This window comes from Miniopterus schreibersii (genome assembly GCF_964146895.1).
Source record: "Miniopterus schreibersii genome assembly, chromosome: X".
NCBI lineage: Eukaryota > Metazoa > Chordata > Mammalia > Chiroptera > Miniopteridae > Miniopterus > Miniopterus schreibersii.
In genome coordinates this window covers 88775454-88801528 of record NC_138104.1, presented here as the reverse complement: position 1 = coordinate 88801528, position 26075 = coordinate 88775454, and the positions used below count along the sequence as shown (strand labels likewise).

The 26075-nt window shown below is 38.2% G+C and overlaps 1 protein-coding gene across 4 annotated transcripts in view; it reads right to left on the bottom strand.

The window, feature by feature from the left end:
- The window catches only part of TAB3 (TGF-beta activated kinase 1 (MAP3K7) binding protein 3), a 64329-nt gene that overhangs the window by 15754 nt on the left and 22500 nt on the right, over positions 1 to 26075 (bottom strand). For 2 of the 4 annotated variants that reach the window (XM_081124983.1, XM_081124985.1), the window contains 5 exons: positions 17352 to 17542; positions 11270 to 12710; positions 10270 to 10430; positions 4810 to 4903; positions 1655 to 1738 (listed from right to left, as the gene is read on the bottom strand). In XM_081124983.1, the coding sequence (XP_080981109.1) occupies positions 1655 to 1738; positions 4810 to 4903; positions 10270 to 10430; positions 11270 to 12710; positions 17352 to 17453 (1882 nt within the window). In that variant the 5' untranslated portion in view covers positions 17454 to 17542. Of the gene's footprint in view, positions 1 to 1654; positions 1739 to 4809; positions 4904 to 10269; positions 10431 to 11269; positions 12711 to 17351; positions 17543 to 21482; positions 21552 to 26075 lie in introns of all 4 variants that reach the window. The other 2 variants (XM_081124984.1, XM_081124986.1) reach the window with 2 other exon arrangements.

Below are 26075 nucleotides of genomic sequence, written 5' to 3'. Positions count from 1 at the left end.
TTAAACAATAAAAGGAACAACAGGTACTGTCTTGTAACCTATAAATGAAACACAAAACTCTGTACTGAGCTTTAAAGTACACTGAAAGTTATTCAACCAAAATTTAAGTAATTTAGGTCAGGTAACATTTACACACTCCCTGATTAATAATAATTCTAATGAGATTTTTAAATGTTACACCCTTAGGTAATTTTGTTGTTGTTGAAAGTATTACAGATGTCCCCTTTTTCCCCCCATTGATCCCCTCCAAGACATTCTCCACTATTGTATATGTCTTCATGATCAATCTATTTTGAGTTGCTTAAAGCCTTAAGGATTAAGATCTGAAATGCAGTCTGGCTGGTGTGGTTCAACAGTTGAGCATCGACCTATGATCCAGGATATTGAGGTTCGATTCCTGGTCAGGGCACATGCCTGGGTTTTGGGCTCGATCCCCAGCAGGGGGTGTGCAGGAGGCAGCCAGTCAATGACTCTCTCGTCATTGATGTTTCTATCTCTCTATCCCTCTCCCTTCCTCTCTTTGAAATCAATTAAAAAAAAAAAATCTGAAATGCATACTTTAGTTCAGTCTTGAGAATTATATTTATAAAATAACATGGGTTATTCATAAGATTGGGGCAGAAAAAGGTTAAACTTAATGACTCATTTAAATTTAATTCAAATTAATTTTTTAAGATAACTGAAATGCCAGTTAAACATCTGGTACATAAAAGTAAGGAAAAGAGATTTGATACCTTTAATATTACATGAGAATGATTTAACAATTATTCAAAAGTGATTTCCCTAAATCGTGGATTTATATAGGATCTAACTGTTATGCTCCCCTGTTGGGCACACAAGGATTCTTTTATGGCCTGTCACATAATCTTAGCTCTACTACAGATCAAACTTTCCATTCTAACACAAGACCTTTATAATTCTCATTATTTTGCAAGAATTATTTTTTAGGATTATAGTTTTTACAGTGCTGGGTAAATTTTAACTATATAATACAGCTTCAGCGTAAAAAAATAAATTATATGCCCAGGCGTGGCTCAGCAGTTGAGCGTTGACCTAGGATCCAGAAGATTGCAGTTTGATTCCCGGTCAGGGCACATGCCCGGGTTTCGGGCTCGATCTCCAGTAGGAGGCAGCTGATCAATGATTCGTCATTGATGTTTCTCTCTTCCTCTCCCTTCAATCAATCAAGATATATTTATTTCCTTATTTATTTTTATTTAAACTACATATCCCATTTAATTACGTTTGACAGTAATTCTAGGAGTTAATTTTAAAGTTTGGGGATGTTTTACTATTGCCACAATAACATCAATATGCTAACTTTTTTATGTTGAACAAGTTAATGAATATCTCTAGTGGAAATTTCTTCACCTATAAATGTGAACTACCAAAAAATTTATATTTATTGTATGATGTTTTTGGTATTTCCCTATTGACCTTTTTAAAAAAAAATGTTTTTATTAATTTTAGAGAGAGAGGAAGGGAGAGGGAGAGAGATAGAAAGATCAATGATGAGAGAGAGTCAGTGATTGGCTGCCTCCTGCATGCCCCCTGCTGGGGATGGAGCCTACAACTGGGACATGGCCCTGACCCAGAATCAACCTAGATCTGGATCACAGGTCGATGCTCAACCACTAAGCCAGGCACTACTCACCTTTTTTAGATGGCTTGGGTGGTACCACTGGGCCAGGTGCTATGTTGTCATAAAAATTATTCATGGCTTTTGGATCAAAGTTTCCTATAAATAAAATAAAATCACCGGGTCATTTAGAGTTCTTTCTCCTGTTATTTCAATATTTTGTTAAGGAAAATACGGAAATAAAACATGTAAGAAGGGAAACTGTTTTCCAGGGTTTCAAAACTCATTATATTATCCTACTCTCTTCCCCCTGAAATTGTTTTCTGTATCATTGTGAGAAAAGACCCAAGCAGACTAACACACCAGTGTGTATCTACAGTGTTCATACAAAGGAATATTTTTCTAACAGTAAAGCTAGTCTCTTTAGGCAGGATTAAGCATTTGGCGCATTTAGGGAGGTCAGTGAAGGAGAGAAATGAAAGGATGGCTGAACTGTTTTGATTTTAATGAACAAAATGAAGATTTAATTTACCTTAAAATTTAATCTATTATAAATTAAACTGTCAAAGAACCCAAATATATAAATTTTAAAAGATTTTTCAGGTGTTATGAGATGGGCAGCTCATAGATTCCTATCTTCAAGAAAAGGAGAATCTTAAATGTCACCTACAGATTTATCAATGATAAAAGATGATATGGTGCCAATTTCAGAGTAACAGAATAATCCCTAAGAATGTTGCCTTGCCACAAAATTTTCATCCCTCTTAAAATGTTCACTCCCCAGTCTAGTGTCTATTTCAGCCCCATCTCCTGCCAGAACTCCTCCAAGGTCAGTTTTGATCCAGGGCCAGCTATTGACCCTAACACTACAATCTGCTTGTTCTGCACAATTCCAATTAAGCTTTATCTGTACCCATGCTTATTTCCAGAGGATAAAATTCAAATACTGGATCTCTTGATTTCTAGACCTAATTTTTCCCCCAACAAAAGTTTTTCTCACCAAAACCAATAATAAAGCTGCTTTTCATCAAATCATGCACTGCCCCGGCTGGTGTGGTTCAGTTAGTTGGGCATCATCCCAAACACTGAACGGTTGCCAGTTTGATTCCAGGTCAGGGCACGTGCCTGGGTTGAGGGCTTAATTCCCTGATCCCCAGTAGGGGGTGTGCAGGAGGCAGCCGATCAATATTTCTCTCTCCCCCTTCTTATTCTAAAAATCAATTTTAAAAAAGTTCAAAAAATAATCATGCACTGATTTACATCTAATCTAATTACCCCCAAATGTCTAGATTCCTCTCACTAAGAAGTTTAGATTGAAAATTCATATAAAATTTTTCCAGAGAATAGAAAAGATTTAGAAATGTTTAAGCACCAAAAAGAGCTCTTTGTTGCTCAGTGGAGACCAAAAATACAGCTATTTGCTTATAAAATCTTAATAATGGTTTCCCTTGCAGGTCCTATTACAAATACTTTTATCCATCTGGCTGTGCTATTTTAAGATATTTTCTGAAAATAATTCCTATGACAGCTCATGGAAGCCACAATGCTATTTGACATATTAATTGGATCTTTTTATGCTTTAAGATGCTGTATATGTATTTCTTCAATTACTTAAGTTACAGCTGATATTCTAATTTCTAGATCCCATTAGGCTTACTATAAATATTCTAACCAGATGTTTAAGTGTTTGTTTTGCCTCAAAGAACATATAAGCAAAACGAAAAATATCAGTGCTATCTTCTAATATAGTAGCAACAGTTTGTATAGACCCCACATTATGCATAGTAATTCTTTCACTGCTTAAACCTAGTAGGCTGTAGAGTAACTAGACTTCTGAAAGTAACTTTAAGGGCACCTAACTAGATCGTTCAACTTTCACATTCAAATTTACTTCTATTCAGATAGTTCCATATCTTTTTAGGTTTCCTTGCTTCTACTGTTTAACCTTGCCTAAAAATGGCAATGGGGTACTTTTATATGTAACTCTTAAAATACAGTAGAAGCTCTCTTAGCTGCCATAATTAAGAACAGTAAGGGGAGGGTGGCTGATTAAAACATAGAACTGTTAAGAAAAATTACAAGTCAACTTTAATGTAACAAAACATAGACATGGCAATATTTTAATGTCAGGCCAAGACCTTTTCTTTACCTGTTGACTAAAGGTTCTATATTGCCTTTCTTATATAAACTACATCTGTGATTAGCTAAAAATATGGTGGGCAAACTTTTTCTGTAAAGGAGATAATAAACACTTTAGTCATTGTGAACCTGTAATGCAGGTCTCTGTTGCAAGCCCTCAACTGTGCCGCTGAAGCACAAAAGCAGTCCAAGGCAATATATAAACAAATGGGTGTGGCTATGTTACATTAAAATTTTATTTAAACAGCAGGCTAATTTGCTGAACCCTGATCTATAATTTTGTGTTTTCATTTATTTAGAATGGAGCAAGAAAGATACTGTAAGAACATTTAATTTGAAGGCAGAATCCCCTTAGATTTTTAATTTCCTCCTTGACCCTTTACAGTTACTTACTTTCACCCATGTCTAATTCACAGTCTCTATTTGATTTGCCTTTGATTTTTATAGGAAAAGCAACTTCTCCTGCCTTCATGTCTGTTTAGTAACTGGCATAAACAGGTTTAGGAAATAGCACAACTGGCTCTTGGTAAGCAGACAATTATACTGATGGGAGCAATAATAAGAACACCTTGACCCTGGTGAGCTGGGTAAACAAAAGTCAGTTAAAAAAGCTTCTACTGTAGTATACATCTCTAAGAAAGTAAAAAAACAAAAACAAAAAACAAACCAAAAACTCTAAGATATAGTTGGATGTTTTCATATAACAGAAAACTTATAAAAAATGGCACATGGAACTTAACTTTAAAACCAAGAAATCTGATACTCTAATTTGGGATCCCTATTTTGACAAATATTTTAGATGACTCACATAATACGAACCTACTAAGTTTTAGAATTAAAACCCATCAACTTATAAAATATTTACAATAAATGACTAAAAGAGAATAATGATGAAATTACCAAAGTAAAACTGTTTTCTGATCCCCCAATCTGATCTATGACAATGGGGTGGAGCGATCTCTTTACCAAGATGGTAATCTTATAATGGATAAAAACTACCTCTTAAGTCTATAAAACCAAAATGATTGCTATTTAAGCAGCTTAAAACACCACACTATTACTTATGGTTTACCAAATAATCAAGTCTATACCTCTAGATTGAAGGAGGTCAACTTCTTTCAGTGTACAGTCAACATTTATCTGGAGTTGTCTGTTCATGCTTCTCAATCTTGTCATTTCCTCAGGCTAGTAAGAAAGGACCCAAAATAGCAATTGTGGGAAAGTCATTATCAAGCCCAACATTTAAGAACTGCTATTCATGTTAATCATTCTGATTGCTTATTACCAAGAATATGGCCTTAGTCCATAAGAGGGCATGATTAAGAAGTCGTATGTGTTGTATTTTTCAAGGAACTGTCAGGTAAAATGGGGACATCAGTATGGCCACATATAAACAATCTGCATATAATGTGGCAGGCTACAATACTAGACGGTTCTATCATACAAAATACTACCATTTTAATCACAGAACACTGAGAATATTTTATTTCTACGTTTTCATTATAAGGGAAACTATTAAGTATGAACCTTTTAAACAAGCAACATCCATGATTGTAGTTTTGTCCAGGGTAGTTAAAATTACAATAGTACTAATTTTAATTGACACTTACTGAGTGGCAGGCACTGTGTTCATCAGAATTCTCTCATTCTTTCCTCAAAACAATCTTTCAAGGTAAATACTAATATCACCCCTAATTTACACATGAGGATAGCTGAAGCGCAGAGGTTATATAATTTTCCCAAGGTTATAAAAGAGACAGAATTTATATAAGTCATCTATATGAACTTATATAGAAGCAATTAACCTAGTACATGAAAATTTCAGGAACAAATGGGTTCCATTCTTCCTCCAACTTTATTTCCTTCCCCCTCAACCTTTCTAGCCCAGCCGACTCCCCAGGCCTTTCAGGGCAGATATGTGACACTGAAATATGAAAAGCGCCTTATTCTTCAGTTATGTAAGGCTTTTTGGAAGACTTTATTTCCTGTCATTCTGAATGCCTTTACTATTTTACATGTATGTAAAGAGGTTAGGGTTTAGACACCAGAGGCATGAGTACCGAAGCTTTCAGCACAGCCTAGATATTAACTTGGTTTCTAAAGTGACTCTACAAAGTACAAGATAAAAATCTGCTATGATAGGAAGACAAAATAAAATCCCATTCTATTAAAAACGTGTGTTTTGCTAAAAGCTAAATATGTTATGATAAGGGTGAAGAAAAATGAGCAAAAAGGGTTACTTTAATTCACAATAATGCAAGATCTTATGCTGTTAGGAGGTATTACTAGAATAACTGAGAATGCCCACTAAATCAGCAGGTATCAAGAGTTTAAAATAAGTGCTATTACAGGCAAAATATAGTAAGAGCTACAAATCCCTTAGAATGCCAGGGGAACATAAAAGTCATTTAGAAATATTTATTAGGGATTGCTTTTCTTTTCTCATTCCTATGTGACATTAACATGTAAAGTGCTTATACCTTGTCTACCAAACAGGCAATATTAAGAGTTTAACGTAAATGCTCTGGTATGTTTTAAAGATAAAGCACTTGTTCAAGGATTTCAAAGAGTGATGCTGTCTTCCTAGGACTATGTGAAAGAACCTGTTTTCTTTGTAGGATCATATCAGCAAAGTCAAGTACCTAAAGGAGCTGATCCTTCCTATATATTGGGGGGGGGAATGTTTCCGCCATAGTGTCCCTGAATAGTGAAGCTCTGTAACTAAGTCTGCAAATACTGTATTACACTTTATACTCAAGAGGCTACTACACATTTGCTAGTAACAACAACAAAAAAAGCTGTCAACAGGCTCATTTCCAAAGACAGCAGAACCACTGGAACTCACTAAACAGTTTATCTGTAAGATTCCTGTCCTTTTTCACAGCTTCTGGTTGAGGGGAAAAAGCTGTTTCTGGAAGTCACTATCATTTGTCAAAAAAGCACAGTTTTTCATGAAGGGGTTTCAAGATTCGCTATGCGTAATTTAGTTGTTCGTAAACTACCAAGATGTTTATATCTAAACTTTTTTCAAAAGGTGACAGAAATCCCTTCAGCCAACTATTTCAGCACTTTAAGAAGCTGTCTCACAGAGACCAAGGTTGAAGACCACTGAAGTTCTTTCGTGGCTTGGCCCCAATTATTCATCTGGGACTCAGTGCTGTGGGTTAGTCCAAAACCCCAAGTAGTCAGAACAAGATGAACGGGAGGAAAAACTTGGGCACAGGTATGTGTGTATCAGCTCTCTGCCTATTAAAATCTTAATTTCCCCCTTCTCCTTGAAACTGTCTCACCTTTGAACCCTACCAGCAAACAAACATTTCTATCTCTGAACTCTGAAGGCATTTAATATCACTACCATTAGGTTGGCAAGCACTTCTGACTTACTGCCTTGCATTATCTCTTCTCACACACATGCACGCACACAAATACATACAGACTTTACATACAGACCTCTTTAAGAGAAGACATCTACAGTATTGAATACAATGCTTTACAAATAGTATATTGAGAAAAATGTTGGCGGTCGTGCATCTTGCACATTCACCCTCCTTAGTTCCTCTAAGTTTGCAATTATACACAAGCTGATCAGAGATGTGTGTTCCATCTCACTAGTCACACTTCTAACCAATTTTTTATACACTGCTTGGTAAGAAATAAATTTGTTTGAAAACATGAAGGTAGCAATATGTGCTCAATAGCAAAAAAGTCAATTCTCTATTATGTAATCCTACATAATGATAAATAAGGATAGCCATTTATTGAGTACCTACAACATGCCAGCCACTTTACATACACTGTCTCTTTATTAAAATGTACTTGTTATAATTCCCTTTTCTAGTTAGGGAAAATCAACTGTAGAGAAATTAGATATAACCAGTAAGTGCCAGAGCTGTTCCAGCTCCAGAGCCTATGAGGGCACTCTTTCAACTATGTCATGTGCCTCAAATAAGCCCCTATGAACAAAAAGGAAATTCTGACAAAATCCTTTGTTTTCTGATTAATTTCCTACATATAATATACTCTTGTGTTATATATGTTCCCAAAGTTAAAAGGAAATCATTTTTATAAAATGCTTCAGATTTTTGTATATATCTCAAGCAGATTTTTACAGTATCTTGCAACCAACCCTAATTTTATACTATTTGTTGAGCATTATAGAAGTTGTTTAATGTGTTATTTAATCATAACAACAATCTCATCAGATGGGTACTGACATATATTATAGATAAGAAGCACAGAGAAGGTTACTTATCCAAGGATATATGAGTGATAGGAGAGCAGCAGAAGTAGGATTCAAATTCACACCTGAATTGAGAGCTCACTGTCTTAACTGTAATTGTCCCTCAACCATGCACTCCTAATAGTCCTCCATTTTACTCTAGGCCTGGCAGCAGAAACACAGGGGAATCACACATTCAAATTTCTCACTCCTCAAATATTATCAATTTCTGAAACTGGGTGATGGCTACATGGGAGTTCATTATTTTATTTATCTTTGAAATTCTCTTAACTTTTTTTATAAAATAAATTACAACCCAGGTCAGCAGTTTTAACAACTTCCCACTTTTTCTAAAGAAGTCTCATCAATACAAGCTCTCATCTAAAATCTGGGTTTTTTAAAGCACCAACCTGTGCTACATTATATAGTTCTCTACTTCCAACAACAAAAAACCAATAGGGCTTTATTTTTAGCAGGGATTATCACACAGTAAAGGGCTGCTATTTAAAGCTTATATGGTTTTGTTAGAGAAAATAACATATGCTATGAAAATTTGTTTATGCCCTACAAGTACCTAAAAGACTTGTGCCCAACCACCATAGGTAGTTTCCCTATGTGTTACATTCTTCAGTATCTCCCCTCATCAGAGGATTCAATTAAGACTTCAAGTGAGAAAAAATAAGACAGAAATATCACCTTTCAGTTAAAGATAACTTAGTAATATTCCAAGTTTTCAACATTAGAAAAAATTTCACTAAATTATTAAATATGTCCGTTTCTCAGTCCTGGCTGGTGTGACTCAGTTGGCTGAACATCCCCCTGTGCACTCAAAGGTTGCCAGTTTGATTGCGGATCAGGGCACATACCTGGGTTGTGGGTTTGATCCCCAGTCAGGGCAAGTACGAAAGGCAGCTGATAGATGTTTCTCTTCCTCGCCCTCTCCCTTTCTCTAAGTATGTCCTCAGGTGAGGATTAAAAAAATAAAAATTTAAAAACAAAAACTGCCTGTTTCTCAAAAACATCCACTAGTTTCACATGACCAGCAGAATAAAGGTCAAACACCTCAACCTGGAGTTCAAGGCGTAAGCCCCATTCCACCTATGCACATGACCCTGTTAAGACATCAGAAATCTCAGCTTAAAGGGAGGGAACTGTAATTGCTGCTTCCTGAAAGTCTCTGTCTCGACTTCAAGTCATCATTGCCTCATGTTCTTTTCCCTTCTAAAATGCCTTCCCCCTTTCCTCTCTGCTTACACAGCAATATTATACTGTTTAGGGCAGTGGTTCCTCACCCCTTTTTCCTTCAATCTGTCTGCAAGAGGCCTGACATATATGCCCACTTCTCTAAACTTGTAAACTTTGAGAGAGAGATTATCCTTAGTTTAGAGGGGCTAAGAAAATGAGGAATGGCTCTGAAAAAAGTAGAGATCGAGTTGAGCCCTGAAAAACAGGATTGTACATGCAGAGCTTTAGAATGGCATTCCAGCAGGAGGAATATGAGAGAGCAGAGAAGTGCATTGAGTACGTACAGACACTAGTTAACGTACGAATTCTCTTATCACTAACCATGAGCATACAGAGCACTTACCACTGTATTATCTGTTGATACCTATTTCTCCACTAGCAGGTATGCACTAAGAACCTAGCACTGGACCACATTCACAAACTAAAATATGATCGTTGACTGAATGTTAAAAGGTGAAATGATAAGTGGTTGGATCAGAGAAAGTTTGTGATATCATAAGATTTTAGAGGTTTGTTCAAATTTTTCAGAATTGTTTAAGATCTTTATTAAATATTAACCAACACGTTAAAAATATTATCCAAATCTTTTCATTAGAGCAGTTCCTGTTAAGACTGTTGTCAATACTGCTATCTTAGTTTCTACATTTATTTACACTTAATTAACAAAATTGCTCTGCCTTAAAATAGTCTATAGTCAACACTCCCAAAATTCATATTGATCTCATCATACCTCATCTGAATTAATATACTTAGAAAAATAATTTTTAAATGTTTGGAAAAATATATGTAATGTGCTATGAATACATGAGAACAATTTATAAAATATTTGCTAAGGGTGCACTCTTCATTTCTATTTTGACAGAAAGCAACTTTTGTAAATGAGATCTATAGCTTGATTATAATTGTCAGTATTTGAAAATACTAATAAGCCTATGGAACTCATACATATGAAAAAAAATAAAGCACGAAATTATTTTGATGAGAATCATTGAAGGCAAAAGTTCTTCATCCATTGTTTAAAAACAAAAAACTGCAAGGTACACCCCCCACCCCCTGCCTATCCAACACATCCCAAGAGATCACTTACCGTTGGAATCGGAGTGGTGCAGCTGACCCTTCTGAGCCGTCTCTGCATTAGGTCATGCTCCATACCGTTAACTTCAGCCTTCAATCGCTCTAACTCCTCTTTCTCAAGTTTCAATTGCTTTGCTAACCTCTCCATCCTTGCTCGCTGGTGTAACAGCAAAGCTATATAGCGTTACAGATAAATTGCAGAGAATAACATTGAACAAGTGACCGGGAAAGTTCCGTATGCACAGCTAACGTACAGAATACCTGTGAGGAACCCTGTCATCCAACTTGAGCTGGCATTTACTTTCATGTCTTTCTGATGCTATTCTACCTCCATATCTGCTTTAATTTAGCTTGTAACTGCTGCCAAAATGACATCATCTACACATCCCTCTTGCTCTGACATCCAAAGTTTCCCTAAGATTCTCCTCATTTTAAATACCAGGCATACTGAATTACAATCAATTACTTCCCTTCTTACATACTAAAAGAATGCTAAATTCTCAGATGTCTTCAAACAATCTGAACAGGCCTTTAAAAAACTCTTTTCTCCTGTACGTTTAGTTGGGTCCATTTTTAACTAATCTAACAGTGTTCTTTATTACCAAGCCAACTTATAAATATCATCACATCCTTTAAGCCATCCTCTACAGAAAAGGTTCCAATTCTTTCACCTTGAGGAGCTTGACCCTCTATAAACCTCTTTTTCCCCACTCTGTAGTTTGTATTCTTGACAGTATCGATTTCACTTGTCTATATTTTTCTCCCAATGCCTGTTGTTCCTAAAAAAAATGTCTTATTAGGTCACTATTCTACATTTTCCTATTTTAAAATTAAGTCTGTAGATGGCCCTCAAGCACTAACCCTATTCTTAATAGCAGTGCTACTGCCCAATATTTAATGAATGCTACTAAACATTTAATTAAAACTGAACAGCTAATATAAATGACTTCATTTTGAATAGGAGATTGTCACCCCACCACAAAGATTAAATTTCATAGAAGGGATAGAATTACCTTGTGTATAGGCATAGTCATCTGATCCAGAACTAGAGCTCCTGTGATACTTATGGCTTCCCTTTTCTCCCCCCGAGCCTGGTATCACTGAAATGGGCTGAATAGGTTCTGGGGCTGCAGAAGGTTCTTCTTGGTCCACTAGATTTAAAAGATTTTCAGTCGTTGCTCGGCCTACGGTAATTTTAAAAACTGTAGTTGGGTTTGGTATCACCCGAGGAGATGGTGATGGAGCGCATGAAGGTCCAGTTGGCTGTGTGTATGTAATATACAAAGGATTGACACTAAAGGGAGGTTTTGGTTGACTGGATATCCCTCTTGAAGGAGAACTTGAAGGTGGAGTGGTGGCCGTGTACAGTGAGTGCTGATTCCGTGGAGACGGCTGATTACTGATAGGTGAAGGACTCCTTTGAGAGGGTTCAACTGTGATTTCTATCTTCTTCATGGGTCCTTTGGGTAAGCTAGATGTTGTGTATGGGAGATAAGCTACTGAATGGTTTCCCTGTTTGTGATAGTTAGGAGGTCCTTGCTGATACAGATGAGGTGGAGTAGTTGAAGGACTAGGTGGCATAAAGACGTGGGAACTTGGGTGGCCCAATTGTGAAGGCTGCACTTGATGCTGTGGAGAGCTGAAGGGTGAAGGACACTGAGAAGGAGGCGGCGAATGGTAAGCAGGTTGAGGGATCTGCTGTTGTTTGGGAGAATACTGACAAGGCTGATAGTTCTGTTGATGCGGATAAACAGGTAGAGGACGCTGGCTATAATGAGACACTGGGCCCTGTGGTGAGGACTGCCATGGGGTACTCTGAGGAGTTCGTCTTCCTGATGGACTCTGAGATGTCTGTCTAATATAAATAGAACCAGGAGACCCATAGGGATTGCTTGGAATTTGTGGAAGAATTTGTAAAGCTCTTGGTACAGTCTGTCCAGAAGGGAGGTTTTGGGATACTGTAACAGTAATTGGATTTGTACTATACCGAGGTATGTGCATGTATGAAGGAGGTGGCGGCGGTGGTGGTGAAGGCCCTTGCATAGCAGATGGAGTCAATCCTGTTTGCATGGAAGATGGTTGTTGAGGTGGCTGTGAAGGAGGAGTGGCTGCACTTCTGTTCTGTTCATTCATAAAAAATGGATTGTAGTTGGGAGTAGCAGCCACAACAGCTGGGGCCGAGTGAGGTTCCGGAACTAAATATATCAGCTGTTTACCTGCTGCATGTTGTGGATCAATATGTCCATCACTTGAGCTATGTACCAGTGTTCGACCACCATTAAGTTGCGCTCCATCTCCTGGGTGGTAGCTACCAGGAGAATGGATACCCAGGTTAATATGCAAAAGGCGATTTCTATTCATCCTGTTGTCATCTGGACTATGGTATTCCATATATAAGTATTTGCTACTCTCCTGGGAAAGGGCTTGGCAACAGGCTTCAAGGTTGTTGTTATTCTAGGGGAGAAAAATGGTAAAAGTAACATTAGCAAAATTAACAAATCCTAATAGTGGAAGTCAAGCTTTGCCCAACTTATGCAAATATGATTGTTACAGAATAAACAGAACAGTATTTTAAGCACAAAAAGCTTCATGGTTATCTATCCTGAAAAGGATATCTCAAATGATTCATATTATTTTATAGACATTTCGCTCACATGACTAGTACTACCGCTACTGCTACTGCTACAGAAAAATAAAGTACCTACTAATGAACACTGTGACTCAAGCCCAACTTTTCTGACTCCAATTCCAGGACTCATTTTATACTTGTTGCATCTCAACAAATTAAAATGTTGGGCTAATCTTGGCTTCACCACAATTGCTGCAAATATACAAGTGTAAGTAATAGCCATCATTAATATTTAAACTGATAAACATGAAAATAACCATGCTTTAGTTTTCTAAAGGAGCTGAACGAAAGGAGAAAAAAATTATAATAAAAATTCCTAGAGTAAAAACAATAAAAATTCTAAAACACTCTTTTCTTTTAACCAAAGGTATCCCTCTATAACTTCAACTGTCTGTATCATTGTGAAAGATTAAACTAAACAAAGAAATAAGTAAAAAAGAAAAGTCCACTTTTTGAACTATGGCTCCATAACTTCGCCAAAGTTATGGCAATTTAACACAAAACCAGGTCTTGACTGACTTAATGAAATTCTTCACACTCCTACAGTCTAGTCTTTGAGTTTTTACCCAATGAAAGGCAACTTGGTAAACTTTCAAAATCATTTGAGTTACACACACACACAGATGGTAATAGCACACAAACATTTCAGATGTTCCAATCGACGGTAATGAAAATACTAACAGGATTCCTCCTTTTTTAAAAATTTTAAGATATAAGTTAGTTTTTTCATTAAAATAACAAATTCACAACTATTTTATTAGCTTAAAACACTATTATTCATTGTCTTTAAAATAATCTAATAACGTTTCTTGCCCGGGCCGGTGTGGCTCAGCTGGTTGAAGTGTCATCCCTTGCACTGGAAGGTTGAGGGTTCAATCCCCGGTCAGGCCATGTACAGGAGGCAACCAATAGATGTATCTCTCTCCTATCAATGTTTCTCCCCTACCCAATCAAATTTCTTGTTGTTAATTCTCACCCGAGGATATTTTTTCCATTGCTTTTCAGAGAGAGTGGGAGGGAGAGAGGATGGCGGGGGAAGAGAGAGAAACATTGATGTGAGAGAGGCACGTCAACTGGTTACCTCCTGCACGCTCCCTGACCAGGGGTGGGGATCGAACTCATGACTCTTCAGTGCGCAGGCCAATGCTCTAACCACTGAGGCACAGTGGCCAGGGCTCCACAAAATCAATTTAAAAATTTTTTTTCAAAAGTTTTAAAGAAAAGAAATAATCTATTAACATCCCTCAATTATCATCACCTTCTCGGTAGTTCATAAATATATACACATACCTATCACCATATATTTATTTTACGGAAAAGTATACTTCTACCGAGAACCAAATAAGGTTAAATCTAAGATAGGACATACGATGCTGCAATTTTAGAGCTGGGAGAACTCTTAGGGTTCATCTACTCCAATGCAATTCATCTACAGATAAAAAAAGTGATGCCTAGAAAATTGCACGGCTTGCCAACAAGCACTTAACTAGTTAACAAGAGAGCCAGGGCTAGATTCTTGGTCTCCTGACTTCCAGTGCTCTTTCCCCTAAAACAAAAACTTCAAGGGAGAGGATGCTAGGCCAAAAGTACATTACTATAAAGCTTTAGGAAGTACAAAGATTTGGTCAAGCAAACTTTTGCAAAATGAATTCTCAGAAATTTAAACTGGTGTTATGAAAATTCCATAGGTAACTTTTATCTTTTTCCTTATATAAAACTTTTGATACTCAAATTCAAATACGTTTAAAAATACTTTCTCAGCCATAGGAAAACCATAATGTTGAAATTTAAGAAGAAAATAATTAGAACTCAAAGTCTGGGTTTTTTCTTATCTTTCTTGGAAATCGCACTGGTCAAGGGAGAAAAGCTAGATATTACGCAAATTTGGAGCCAAAGGATTCAAACTGATTGCCAACTAGAAATTTCACTGACATAACTGAAGGGGGAAAAATATGAAAAGTGAAAATAAAACTATCTCCTTAAAGTATTTTTATAAACCAATGGATTAAGGGAAGAACACAAACTTAAGAGTTTTATTTGAAACCTAAAGCAGTCATGAACACTTTACTATCTGACATTTTTATTAATGATCCTGAAATTTCATGTTTTCTACATTGAATCAGGTAGCCTAATTAGTACTCTTGCACAAAGGATCCAAACTAAAAATGATACAAAGTTGGATTTGTCAGCCTATTTCAAATGTGTCTACAGTGACAAGTTGAGTAAATCTTCCTATGAAGAAAAATTTTAAATCACATAAAAAAGATATTTTAATAGATTCAAATGTCATATTTAACCTGATAAATGTCTTAAAAAGAAAAAAAATGGATAAAAAAACTTTTCAAACAATAAACATGAAAAAATCAAAACTGTTTAAAGAGGTCAGAATTTTTATGAAGAAATATATGAATACTCTTGAAAGCATCAATGCAAAAAAGGATCATACTCTCAAAAAGTGATCCTAAATTGAGGGATGATAGCCCAGAGAGAGGCTGTAAGGCTTATGTATTAAATGAAAACTACTGAGTATCATGTATTTCCAGACCCAGTAGGAGGTAAGTTCCATATCAGTTAACTCTATTAATCCCAAAGGAACAAAAAAGTAAGACTAAGGACAATGTAAGTTATCACCAAATGTTCACTGAGTTGAATTTATAGTTCCATTACATGAAGACACTAAGCCATGAAAAAATACAGGTAATAAAGGACTAAATAAAATAAAAAGACCAGAACTAGTGCTTTAAACCAGAGCCTCATTTGATTTCACTCCAGTGGAAAATAAGTGATACCATTGTAATTAGCTAATTATTAATAATAGGAAAGGAGAAAGGGAAAGCCAGACATTACAGGCATGTTCCCTGCAAAACACTCAGGGACTGGACAAAAGGAAGGTAGCCACACGTCCAGTAAAATTGGGATGTCTAGGGAAGGTGCTTTTCATCAGTCACACCTGGGAACAGAGGTCTTTGGCCTGAATGGGCGTGGCCACACAAGTGCATGAAGATTTGGGATACTTAATTCCCTGAACAAAGACGTTCACTCTCTTATGCTCTTGGCTGGCTTGGGACGTATGTGACTGTAGGCTTGTGGGGCTCTGTTGCTCCTGCTTCCCTGCCCCCACACAATGGACTAATGGACTGCAACTAGCCTGATGCTGAACTAGACCTGTCTCCAACATAGAAAGGAAACTCTGGACACTGGCTTTGCTTCTGGATTTACTGAAACCCCAGCTACACTTCTATGACTGACTGAAGGAAATGGGAATTTGGAAACGCGGGGACTTAATTCCACGCAAATAAAAACCACTCATCCTCCTGTGCAAGTCTCAGAAAATTCCCGAGAAAAGGAATTTTCTGAGACTTGCACAGGAGTAAGAAGTCTACCCCCAGCAGCGCCCAGTGGAGAAGAGGAACCCCCACTTTGTCTGGTATCACCTTTACTCTACCAGAGGCCAAAATAAGAGGCTAAAGAGCAGAAATTCAGACTGGGAATGTGTGTGAGAGAAAACAAAGAAACTATAACGCTAAAACCAGAAGCCCAAAGTTCTACACCTAGTAGAAGGGCTTGCAAACAAAGAAAGCACCTCTGTTACCACCACTCTTCTGTGAGTCTCTCTATTCGTAATTAATCTCAACTGTATACAGGTCTAGGCTATATCCTGAGCCACTCATACTGCAATAAGGTAGAGTTTGAACTGACTGTGTGAGGGAATCCAGTAGGCAAGAAGTGCTGCTCCCAAATGTCAACCAAATAGGGAAACACTATAACCCAAAACCCCAAGATCCTCCGAAGGATGATATAAGTCTGCTGCCTTGAGCAGAAGGCATGGTCTACCAGAGATGAAAGACCTTTATTCCACTAGAAGACAAGACAAAAGGAATGTGATTAAACTAAAGAAAGTGGCCTTAGTGGCATTTACCAAGTAGAAAAACATTAAGAAAGGGAGTGAACTCTACAAACTTTTAAAAATAGACTCAAAAGTATATAGTCCAACAAGTTATAAATCTGAGATTCAAAATTCAATTCTACAGTTTTGGGGTCTGATGACAGCCCAAGCAATTGAAATGTGAGGAGAATCTTTTTTACTACCTTTTCGGCGGGGCTACATTTGCTTTTTTCTCTAATAAATCAGTGGTTCTCAATGGGGAAGATTTTGCCTTCCATTCGACATTTGCAAATGTCAATGAGACATTTTTGGCTGTCACAAGTGTGGGGATACTATTGGCATCTAGTGGGTGGAGGTCAGGGATGCTGCTAAACATCCTACAATGTACAAGGCAGACCACCACAACAAAGATTATCCGGCCTAAAATGTTGATGGTGCCAAAGCTGAGAAATCTTGCTCCAAATGTCATTCCTTCCCCCTACACAAGAAAATTTAACCGAGTTCTGGTCGCCACACACAAAGCTAGCTCCTCTAGTAAGGAAATATGTAGCTTAATCACTATCACTGGTGGTTAATCTACCTGTAACATGCACTGAGACACCACGCCCTCTGGAATCTCAGGGAAACGTTGTCGGAGGTCAAGGAGAACCTGCATATCAAGCTGTGGACCGCTTTGCGCCATGCCAGAGCAAATGGTGGTCAAGTTTCTCTAGGAAATGGATGCTAACCGGCCTTCCAATAGCAATGGTCTTCCAACACCGCAGTCATTTTCTATGAAAAGAAATCAAGGTATGGTTAACTTTAATTACGTATGTCACTTTATTCAAATAGAAACCATTAATATATTAAAATGGAAAGTTGGAAAACTGACAAATTCAACTTAGCCAAAGACTTTTCTGATGTAATATAGCCACATATTACAAAAAAAGCCAAAACCCCTCAAACTTCAATTTCATTTAATCATTTAAAAAAAAAACACAAACAAACAAAGGCAACTACATTAAAAATACATAGTAGTATTATTTGGCAACTATACTTTTCTAGCCTTGAAAAATCATACTTATATAAAATCACTCATTTTCCCAAGGGCTATCATCACAGCACTTCTCTAAAGCAGCATAATTATTTTGATGTCTGAAGTAATAAAATAAGGAAACAAGACTTGATAATATCACCACAAAGCATGCTTGTCCTGTTTGCCTTATATTCTCCCGTTGTTGTTTTTTTAAATAGCTATCTTTTACATCTGGCACAGTGTTTCTTAAAATTTGTATAGTTTGAGCAAGTGAAAACTTGTCAAGTGCATATTAGGAATAGTTCTTATTTTTGGGAGTAGGAGAAAGACGTGAGTTTGTTAGAATTCTTTGAGTTGTTTACAGTTTTTTTTTAATATGTTTTTGATTTCAGAGAGAGCAAGGGAGAGGGAGGGAGAGAGAAACATCAATGATGAGAGAGTCATTGATCGGCTGCCTCCTGCACAACCCCAACTGGGGATGGAGCCTGCAACCTGGGCATGTGCCCTGACCGGGAATCTAACCATGATCGCCTGGATCCTAGGTCAATGCTCAACCACTGAGCTACGCCGGCCAGGCTCTCCCTGTATTTTGAAGCCAAAAGGTTTGAATTTGAAGCCTGAGTGAAGGAAACCCAATATCTAAATGAAATAACCGGGCAAACAAAAATGGAAACGTGGAATCTTTTGTTTTCAAAAATGATGCTGGTGGCCCATCATTAGCCAGACCTGCCCAGCTAAGTTTTCACCTAATTGTGATGCCGCTGGCCCACATGTTAAACTGTACTCCCAAATCCTGCCATTTTAAGTAGAGGAAACTGACACTAGCACTAGAATCTTACTGGCATTAGTTGAGTTAAGCACCCATGTAAATAAGGTAACTCATGCAGTAATAATGAAATCATAAATCAACTGGCAGCATCAAAGGGCAATTAACCAATCCGCTTTATAATCTTTATTTCCGTTTTTAAAAAATTGATTCTGAGAGGAAGAGAGAGAGAAACATCGATGTGAGAAACAGATCAGTTGCCTCCCGCACAGGCTGCAACTGGGAATCGAACCCACCACCTTTTGGTATATGAAACGACGCTCCAACCAACTGAACCACAATGGCTAGGGCTTACTATTTTCCATTTTTAAAGGCAAAAAAAAAATACAGTGTATACCATACAATCTCATAATATTTCTGCTGTGCTCAGTCACTAGATAGTCAAATATTTTTAAGAATGAGATGTAATCACCTACATCTTCATAGGACTCCATGGAAACAATAATTATAAGACACATGTTTAAACCACACACATAAGGGAGAGTCATCCCACACCAAATCTTCTATTTCTTACAAACAGGCCCCAAAACTTTAAAGCAAAGTATTACTTAGAGCAATGTAGACAACTACAGAGAATGCTTTACAAAGAAAAAGTATTGCCCCAGCCAGTGGGGTTCAGCTGCCTGATCGTTGTCCTATGCAGTGAAAGGTAGCCGGTTTGATTCCTGGTCAGGATGCTTGCAGGAGGCAACTAATTGATGTTTCTCCCTCACATCAATCTCTCCCCCCCTTCTTCCCCTTTCTCTGAAATCAATTTTTTTTTAAAGTTAGAGAAAATTTAAAAGTATTTAAGGAAAATATTGAATTACTTTTGCTGGTTTATAACTAAGTGGGTAATTTTTTAAAATACTATGGAATCTCTAATTTGAATTTCATTATAGGCATAGAATTTCATTTTGTGCCCGGCCGGGCGTGGCTCAGCGGCTGAGCGTCGACCTAGGATCCAGGCGATCGGGGTTCGATTCCTGGTCAGGGAACATGCCCGGGTTGTGGGCTGCAGCCAATCAATGACTCTCATCATTGATGTTTCCATCTCTCTCTCTCCCGCTCCTTTCCTCTCTCTGAAATCAATAAAGATATATTAAAAAATAAAAAAAGAATTTCATTTTGTATGCAATCTGCTGACTTTTACTGAGCATCTAGATGTCTCTCTTCTTCCTTCTGAGCCAAGACTATCAAGAGTTATGCACCCTTTGTATCTATAAGGTGGCAACAAAGCTCCTATGTATAAGACTCTACCTAACCATAGGTAAAAAGAACTGTTAAGGACTGCTTAATGATTTCCAGCCACCAACACGAAAGATGTCTGAGAAACATGAGGAAAATGTAAAATGTGGATGAAGAATATAGATCACTTCCAGTGTGCACATACATGGGCCTTCTGGCCACCTTGTACTATTCTGATCCCTGCAATTCATTTCTTTTGTCTTAATATACCTTTATTGATTTCAGAGAGAGGAAAGGAAAGGGAGAGAGAGAGAAACATCAATGATGAGAGAGTCATTGATCGAGTCCGCAACCCGGGCATGTGCCCTGACCAGGAATCGAACCCCGATTGCCTGGATCCTAGGTTGACGCTCAACCGCTGAGCCACGCCCAGCCAGGCCACTCCTTCCTTTTTGCAGCCTCTGTGACATCTTAGTAGCCTGGTTTCTTCCCACTTCTCATCACAGTAATGTTCCCCTTGTTTCTGCCCTAAATTGCCTCTTCTCATTCTAGCTGTTTTTTCCCAGTGATCACACCCACTACTAAGGTTTCAAAAACAGTTAAAGGCTGATGATTCCCAAATTGGTATCTTAAGCATCATACTCTCTCCAAGACTCCAGACACATAATAACCAACTGCCTAAAACACAGCACCATAAGAATGTGCCCAAAGATATCAGTCACTATATCCAAAAAGGAACTCTATCACAAACACTCTCTGTTCTCTCCATGAATGTTACCCCTCAGTTAACAAAATTAGAAACCAGGGTGTGACTTCCCGTTCTTGCATAACCAACTAAACTGTGTGAAATCAAGTGGGTCATGGTTTACACCCTGGTTCGGGCATTTATTAGTCTCAAGAAAAGATATTCAATCCTTAGGCCTTTGAAGCTTCATCTATAAAATGGAAATAACAGTAGAATTTAAATGGAAAACAGTAGTAAGTCAGGAAACATTAGTTACTATTATTCAGGGCATGTCTGAATATTATTCTAATCAACTTCCTGCTCATCTCTCTATAGGTCTTGCCTTCCTCCACATCACAGACGGAATATTTGTTTTCTAACATGCAAATCTGATCATGTCTCGTACATTCTCTTTCCAAACCAAACAGCATGTGTGATCCTTTGCATGGATGTCCTTGTGCCACCTTTTCTCAGGGCATCAGCCCATGATCATAATCTGCCTGAGGCACTTTTCTATCTTCCTCCCTCCCTTCTGCTTTTCCAAGCCATACTGATACCCTACATGTTGGCACTGGTGGCACCTTCCACTGACACTCCCTCCACCCCACCCTCGGCCTTAGTCCTACTGCCTTGCCTCTCTTCCTACACTAGGCTAGAGGACCTTACACTGTGCTACCACGTCAGGCTGTGCTCCTCACGGGAGTACCGAACACACTATACTGAAGCCACTTGTGTACCAGAGGGTCTCATATAAAACTGTAGCTCTACTTGAAATGTGCTGCTATGCCAGAGAGTGAGGAAGAGCTCAAAAAATAATGGGAGCTGGTCACAGGACCTATGGGTCAGCCTAAAGAGGGTCCCACTGGCCAAATCTGTGACAATTTAAGCACCAAAATAATTAAGGACAGTAACGGATTATAGGCCTGTAGAAAAAAGGAGCCCATGAGTCCATATCAATAATAGTGAAATACACACTTACATAGGTGGAGAAGGGAGAGCTTTTGCTTACAGTAGAATCCAACTGGTAAACATGCAGAGAGTGCTGGAACTGAAAAAATCATCACTTGTAGCCATCACAGTATACAGACTCTGCTTTAAGCAACAATCATCAATAGATACTAAATCTAGGGGGGAATCTGAATGAGGGATATATAAATGGTCTTAAAGTATCTCCCCAAAGAATTGCTTATTAGTTGCAGGGGAAAAAATTTAACTATACAGTGGATAAATTGAGAAACATCTTGACTGGGTGAATAAAATAACACCATCAATGAAGGACAGATGGACAACGTATGCCTCCAGATGTGATAACCAGAGAACATACCACTTTATAGTATTCCAGTCATGAATGCATAACCTGAAACGACTCATAAGGAAAGACAAATCCCATATGAGACATGTTCTATTTAAAAAAAAAAAAAAGAGCAGCCCCGGCCAGTGTAGCTCAGTATTTAAGTGTCGACCTATGAATCAGGAGGTCACGGTTCAATTCCGTCAGGACACATGCCCAGGTTGCAGGCTCGATCCCCAGCAGGGGGCGTGCAGGAGGCAGCTGATCAATGATGACTCATCATTGATGTTTCTATCGCCCTTCCTCTCTTTGAAATAAAAAACAGAGAGAGATGAACCTCAAAGATTTTTTAAAAAGCAGAAGGTAGGAGGGGGTGGGAATGTCATCTTAAAAATGCCAGTGTCATAAAAGATTAAGGCTAGAAAAATATCAGCGATTAAAGGAGATAGAGCTATGACAACTGAATTGAATACCCAATCCTAGACTGAATCTTATACTAAATGGGGAAAATATTTTAATAAATGAAAGGATCAACTGAAAAAATTGAAATGTAGATGGTAGATTACAAAAAGTATTCTACTAATGTTAAATTTATTGAATTTACTAAGTTTACTGACTTGATAACTGTGCTGTCCTTATAGATGAGAATATCCCTACTTTTTAGGAATTATGCAATGCAACATTTAGGGGTAAAGGGAATGACATCTGTACCTTACTCTCAAATGTATGTATGTGTGTATGCACAAATATGTATGCACATACATGCACACAGAGAGGTGGTACATTATAAAGCAAATAAGAAAAAATGTTAACAGTAGGTGAATCTGGGTAAAGGGTATACAGTGTTCTTTTGTACTATATTCCTGTAATTTCTGTAAGTTTGGAAATATTTCCAAATTAAAAGTCAAAACAAAACAAAAAGCAAACAGAAAGCCTGTAGTTCTATCAGGGGCTATGCCTTGTTCACCATTACATTTCCAGAGCCTTACCTAGTATCTGCTCAAATGTTTATTAAATGAAAAAGAATTAAATTTTTAAAAAATATATCTTTATTGATTTCAGAGAGAGGAAGGGAGAGAGATACAAACAACTATGATGAAAGAGTCGTCATTGATTGGATGCCTCCTGCACGCCCCCAACTGGGGATTGAGCCCACAACCTGGGCATGTGCCCTGACCAGGAATTGAACCCGGATGCTCAACTGTTGAGCCATACCCAGCCAGACAAGAATTAATTTTACTATACTAAACCAATCTAGCAAGAAAGATAGAAAAATTTATAGATGAACCTTTAGATGAACCTTGCCCCCCACCTCCTGCACACCCATCCCAATAAAATACTGGGTTATCAGGGATCACCTATATAGAACAATTTGTGAATGCTTAGGAAAAAAGAAAAATGAGTTTAGGCTACTTAATCAGTGGGTATATTTTTCCAGTTTGCCCCTTTAAAAACATCCCAAGTCCGAAATGCTGAGAGATTCTACCAGATTAACAATATAGGCTTTAATTTAAAATGTAAATTATTGCCCGGCTCAGCGGTTAAGCGTTGACCTAGGATCCAGGCGATCGGGGTTCGATTCCCGGTCAGGGCACATGCCCGAGTTGTGGGCTCGATCCCCAATCGGGGGCGTGCAGGAGGCAGCTGATCAATGACTCTCTCATCGTTGATGTTTCTCTCTTTCTCTCTCTCTCCCCCTCTCCTTTCCTCTCTCTGAAATCAATGAAGATATAAAAATAAAAATAAAAACTAAATTATTTCAAAGTTCTTAGTGTTTGAATTACCCACCTTTTTGATCAAACATTACTTCCATTTTTCCCAATAAGGCAATCTATAATTTTACAGCAGTCATAGGAGTCCTAACTAGAGTCACAGGAGTCCTACCTTGGCAAGTCACTGAAACTCTAAGGCAGCATTTTCAATAAAAATATAATGCGAGTCATTTTAAATGTTCTAGTAGCCACATTAAGAAAGCTAAAATTAGCCCGGGCAAGTGTGGCTAAGTTGGTTGAGCATTGTCTCATGCACTGAAAGGTTGCTGGTTTGATTCCAAGTCAAGGCACATGCCCAGGTTGAGGCCTCGATCCCTGGTAGGGGGTGTGCAAGAGGCAACCAATTGATGTTTCACTTTCACATTGATGTTTCTCCCTCTCTCAAAAAAAATCTTTTCAAAAACCCCACAAAACTTAATTTTACAATAATGTCCTACACTATATTTTTGTATTTAAGCCCACGGAATACAACAAAAATGAAGCACTGTCATATAGTATCTTATATTTGGATATGATACAGATCAAAACATAACAATCTATTCTTGTCCATATATAGTTGGCCCTAGAACAACATGGGTTTAAACCACGCAAGTCCATTTTTATGCAGATTTTTTCAATAAATGTACGGTTGGCCATGTGTAATCTTGACTTTCGCATCTGCGAATTCAACCAACTGCGGATCAAAACCAGTTATTTTGATCTTTGGTTGGGAATCCACAGATCCAGAGGGCCAACAGTATCCACTATTCTATGCCATTTTATATAAGATATTAGAACGCCTGCAGATTTTGGTATCTGCGGGGGGGGGGGGGGGTCATCCTGGAACCAATCCCCCACGGATACTGAAAGACAACTGCAATTAAGTTTTGGGAGAATCAAAAGTTATACAGATATTTGACTGCATGGGGGTCAGCACCCCTAAACCCCCACATAATTCAAGGGTCAACTGTATATCAATGTATGCAACAACTATGCAAAGTACACATGGAGTTTGTCTAACATTATACTGGGATGCTAGTTTTTATACAATATTAAAGTGATGAATAATGATTTGATACCTTAAAACCAGGCAGAGCCTGGCCGATGTGGCTCAGTGGTTCAGTGTTGACCCATGAACCAGAAGGTCACAGTTCGATTCCAGGTTCGGGCACATGCCCAGGTTGCAGGCTCAATCCCCGGTAGGAGGCATGCAGGAGGCAGCCGATCAATGACTCATTATTGATGTTTCTATCTCCCTCTCCCTCTCCCTCTCCCTTGCTCTCTCTGCAATCAATAAAAAACATATTTTAAAAAACAAAACAAAAACAGGCAGAGGACTCAAGCAGTATCTGACCTGTACTGGCTAGGCTAGGATGTGACCAAATTCCTAGGCCCTTGAGACACCCCCACTAAAGCACAGATGGACACAGCTGTGTAGGTGGTAACCCTAGATCAAGAAAGAAGAAATAGTGAAGGCATAAATCACAGTTTCAAAGCCACAAAACCCAGGAGATTCTGTGGGGTCAAGCCTTTATTGCCTGTGAGCTTTGCAGGGACTCCTAATTTCTGAAGGCAAGATGAAGAGTGGGTGTTTGGGATAGCATGCTTAGCAGTGGAATCACTCAAGCTTCCTCCAGTAGTGCAGCTACCCCCCCCCCCCCCCCAATTCAGTAGTGGCGGCATCACAGGACACAGCAGCTGCTGGGATTTCTCCCAACAGAATTCCTCCTCCCAGAGGAAGCTCCCCAAGAGCTCTGGTCTGATGCTACAACTCTCAAACCCCTAGAAAATGACCTTGACACCTAGTGCTTTCTTTCCACAAACTCTTCTGAGGCTGTAATGGCCCTGACTGTTTTCCTCTGCCAGCATTTTAGCTAACTTACTCAAGTAATTATATCACAAACCAATGGTCTGTGAGCTGAATCCAACCCACCCATCTGCTTTGGCAGAGTTAAAAATGTGAATATCTAGCTTTCCTCTGAAAAATCAGAAGATCTAGCAACAGTAGGCAACAACTGGTTGAAGGTGAGGAGTCACTCTCTGGTTTAGAAAGGACATATACTCTCCATCTTGCTTAATTTCTACTGTGTCCCGGACACTAAGGCCTGGCCGTGCTTTATTCATTGACACATTTGCTGATCTGTGACACCTAAATGTGTTTGAAAGAGAAGCTTAAAGATAGTACTGTATCAGTCTAGTCTAGTGTGTCTTAATAGTATACTATTATTGTGGTAGTTTGAAACACAATTCTTCATCATGCAAGCCTGTTCCATGTGTCACAAGGTTTTTAGCATCCTGGCCCCTCCTGTAAGATCCCAGGAACACCCCACAAAGTGGGGCCTAGGGAGACAACAGTATCTCATGCTGACAACCACTATTAGCATGCTAAGTTTGGTGAGGTGAGCATTTCCCAGGTTTGAAGAAGAGTCAGCCTTCTCTTGAGAGGACTTTTAAGATTAAAAAATAAAAGAATCATTCATTTTGACCATTTTTCTGAATGGTCTGGTCCAAATAATAATTGTTGAACAAA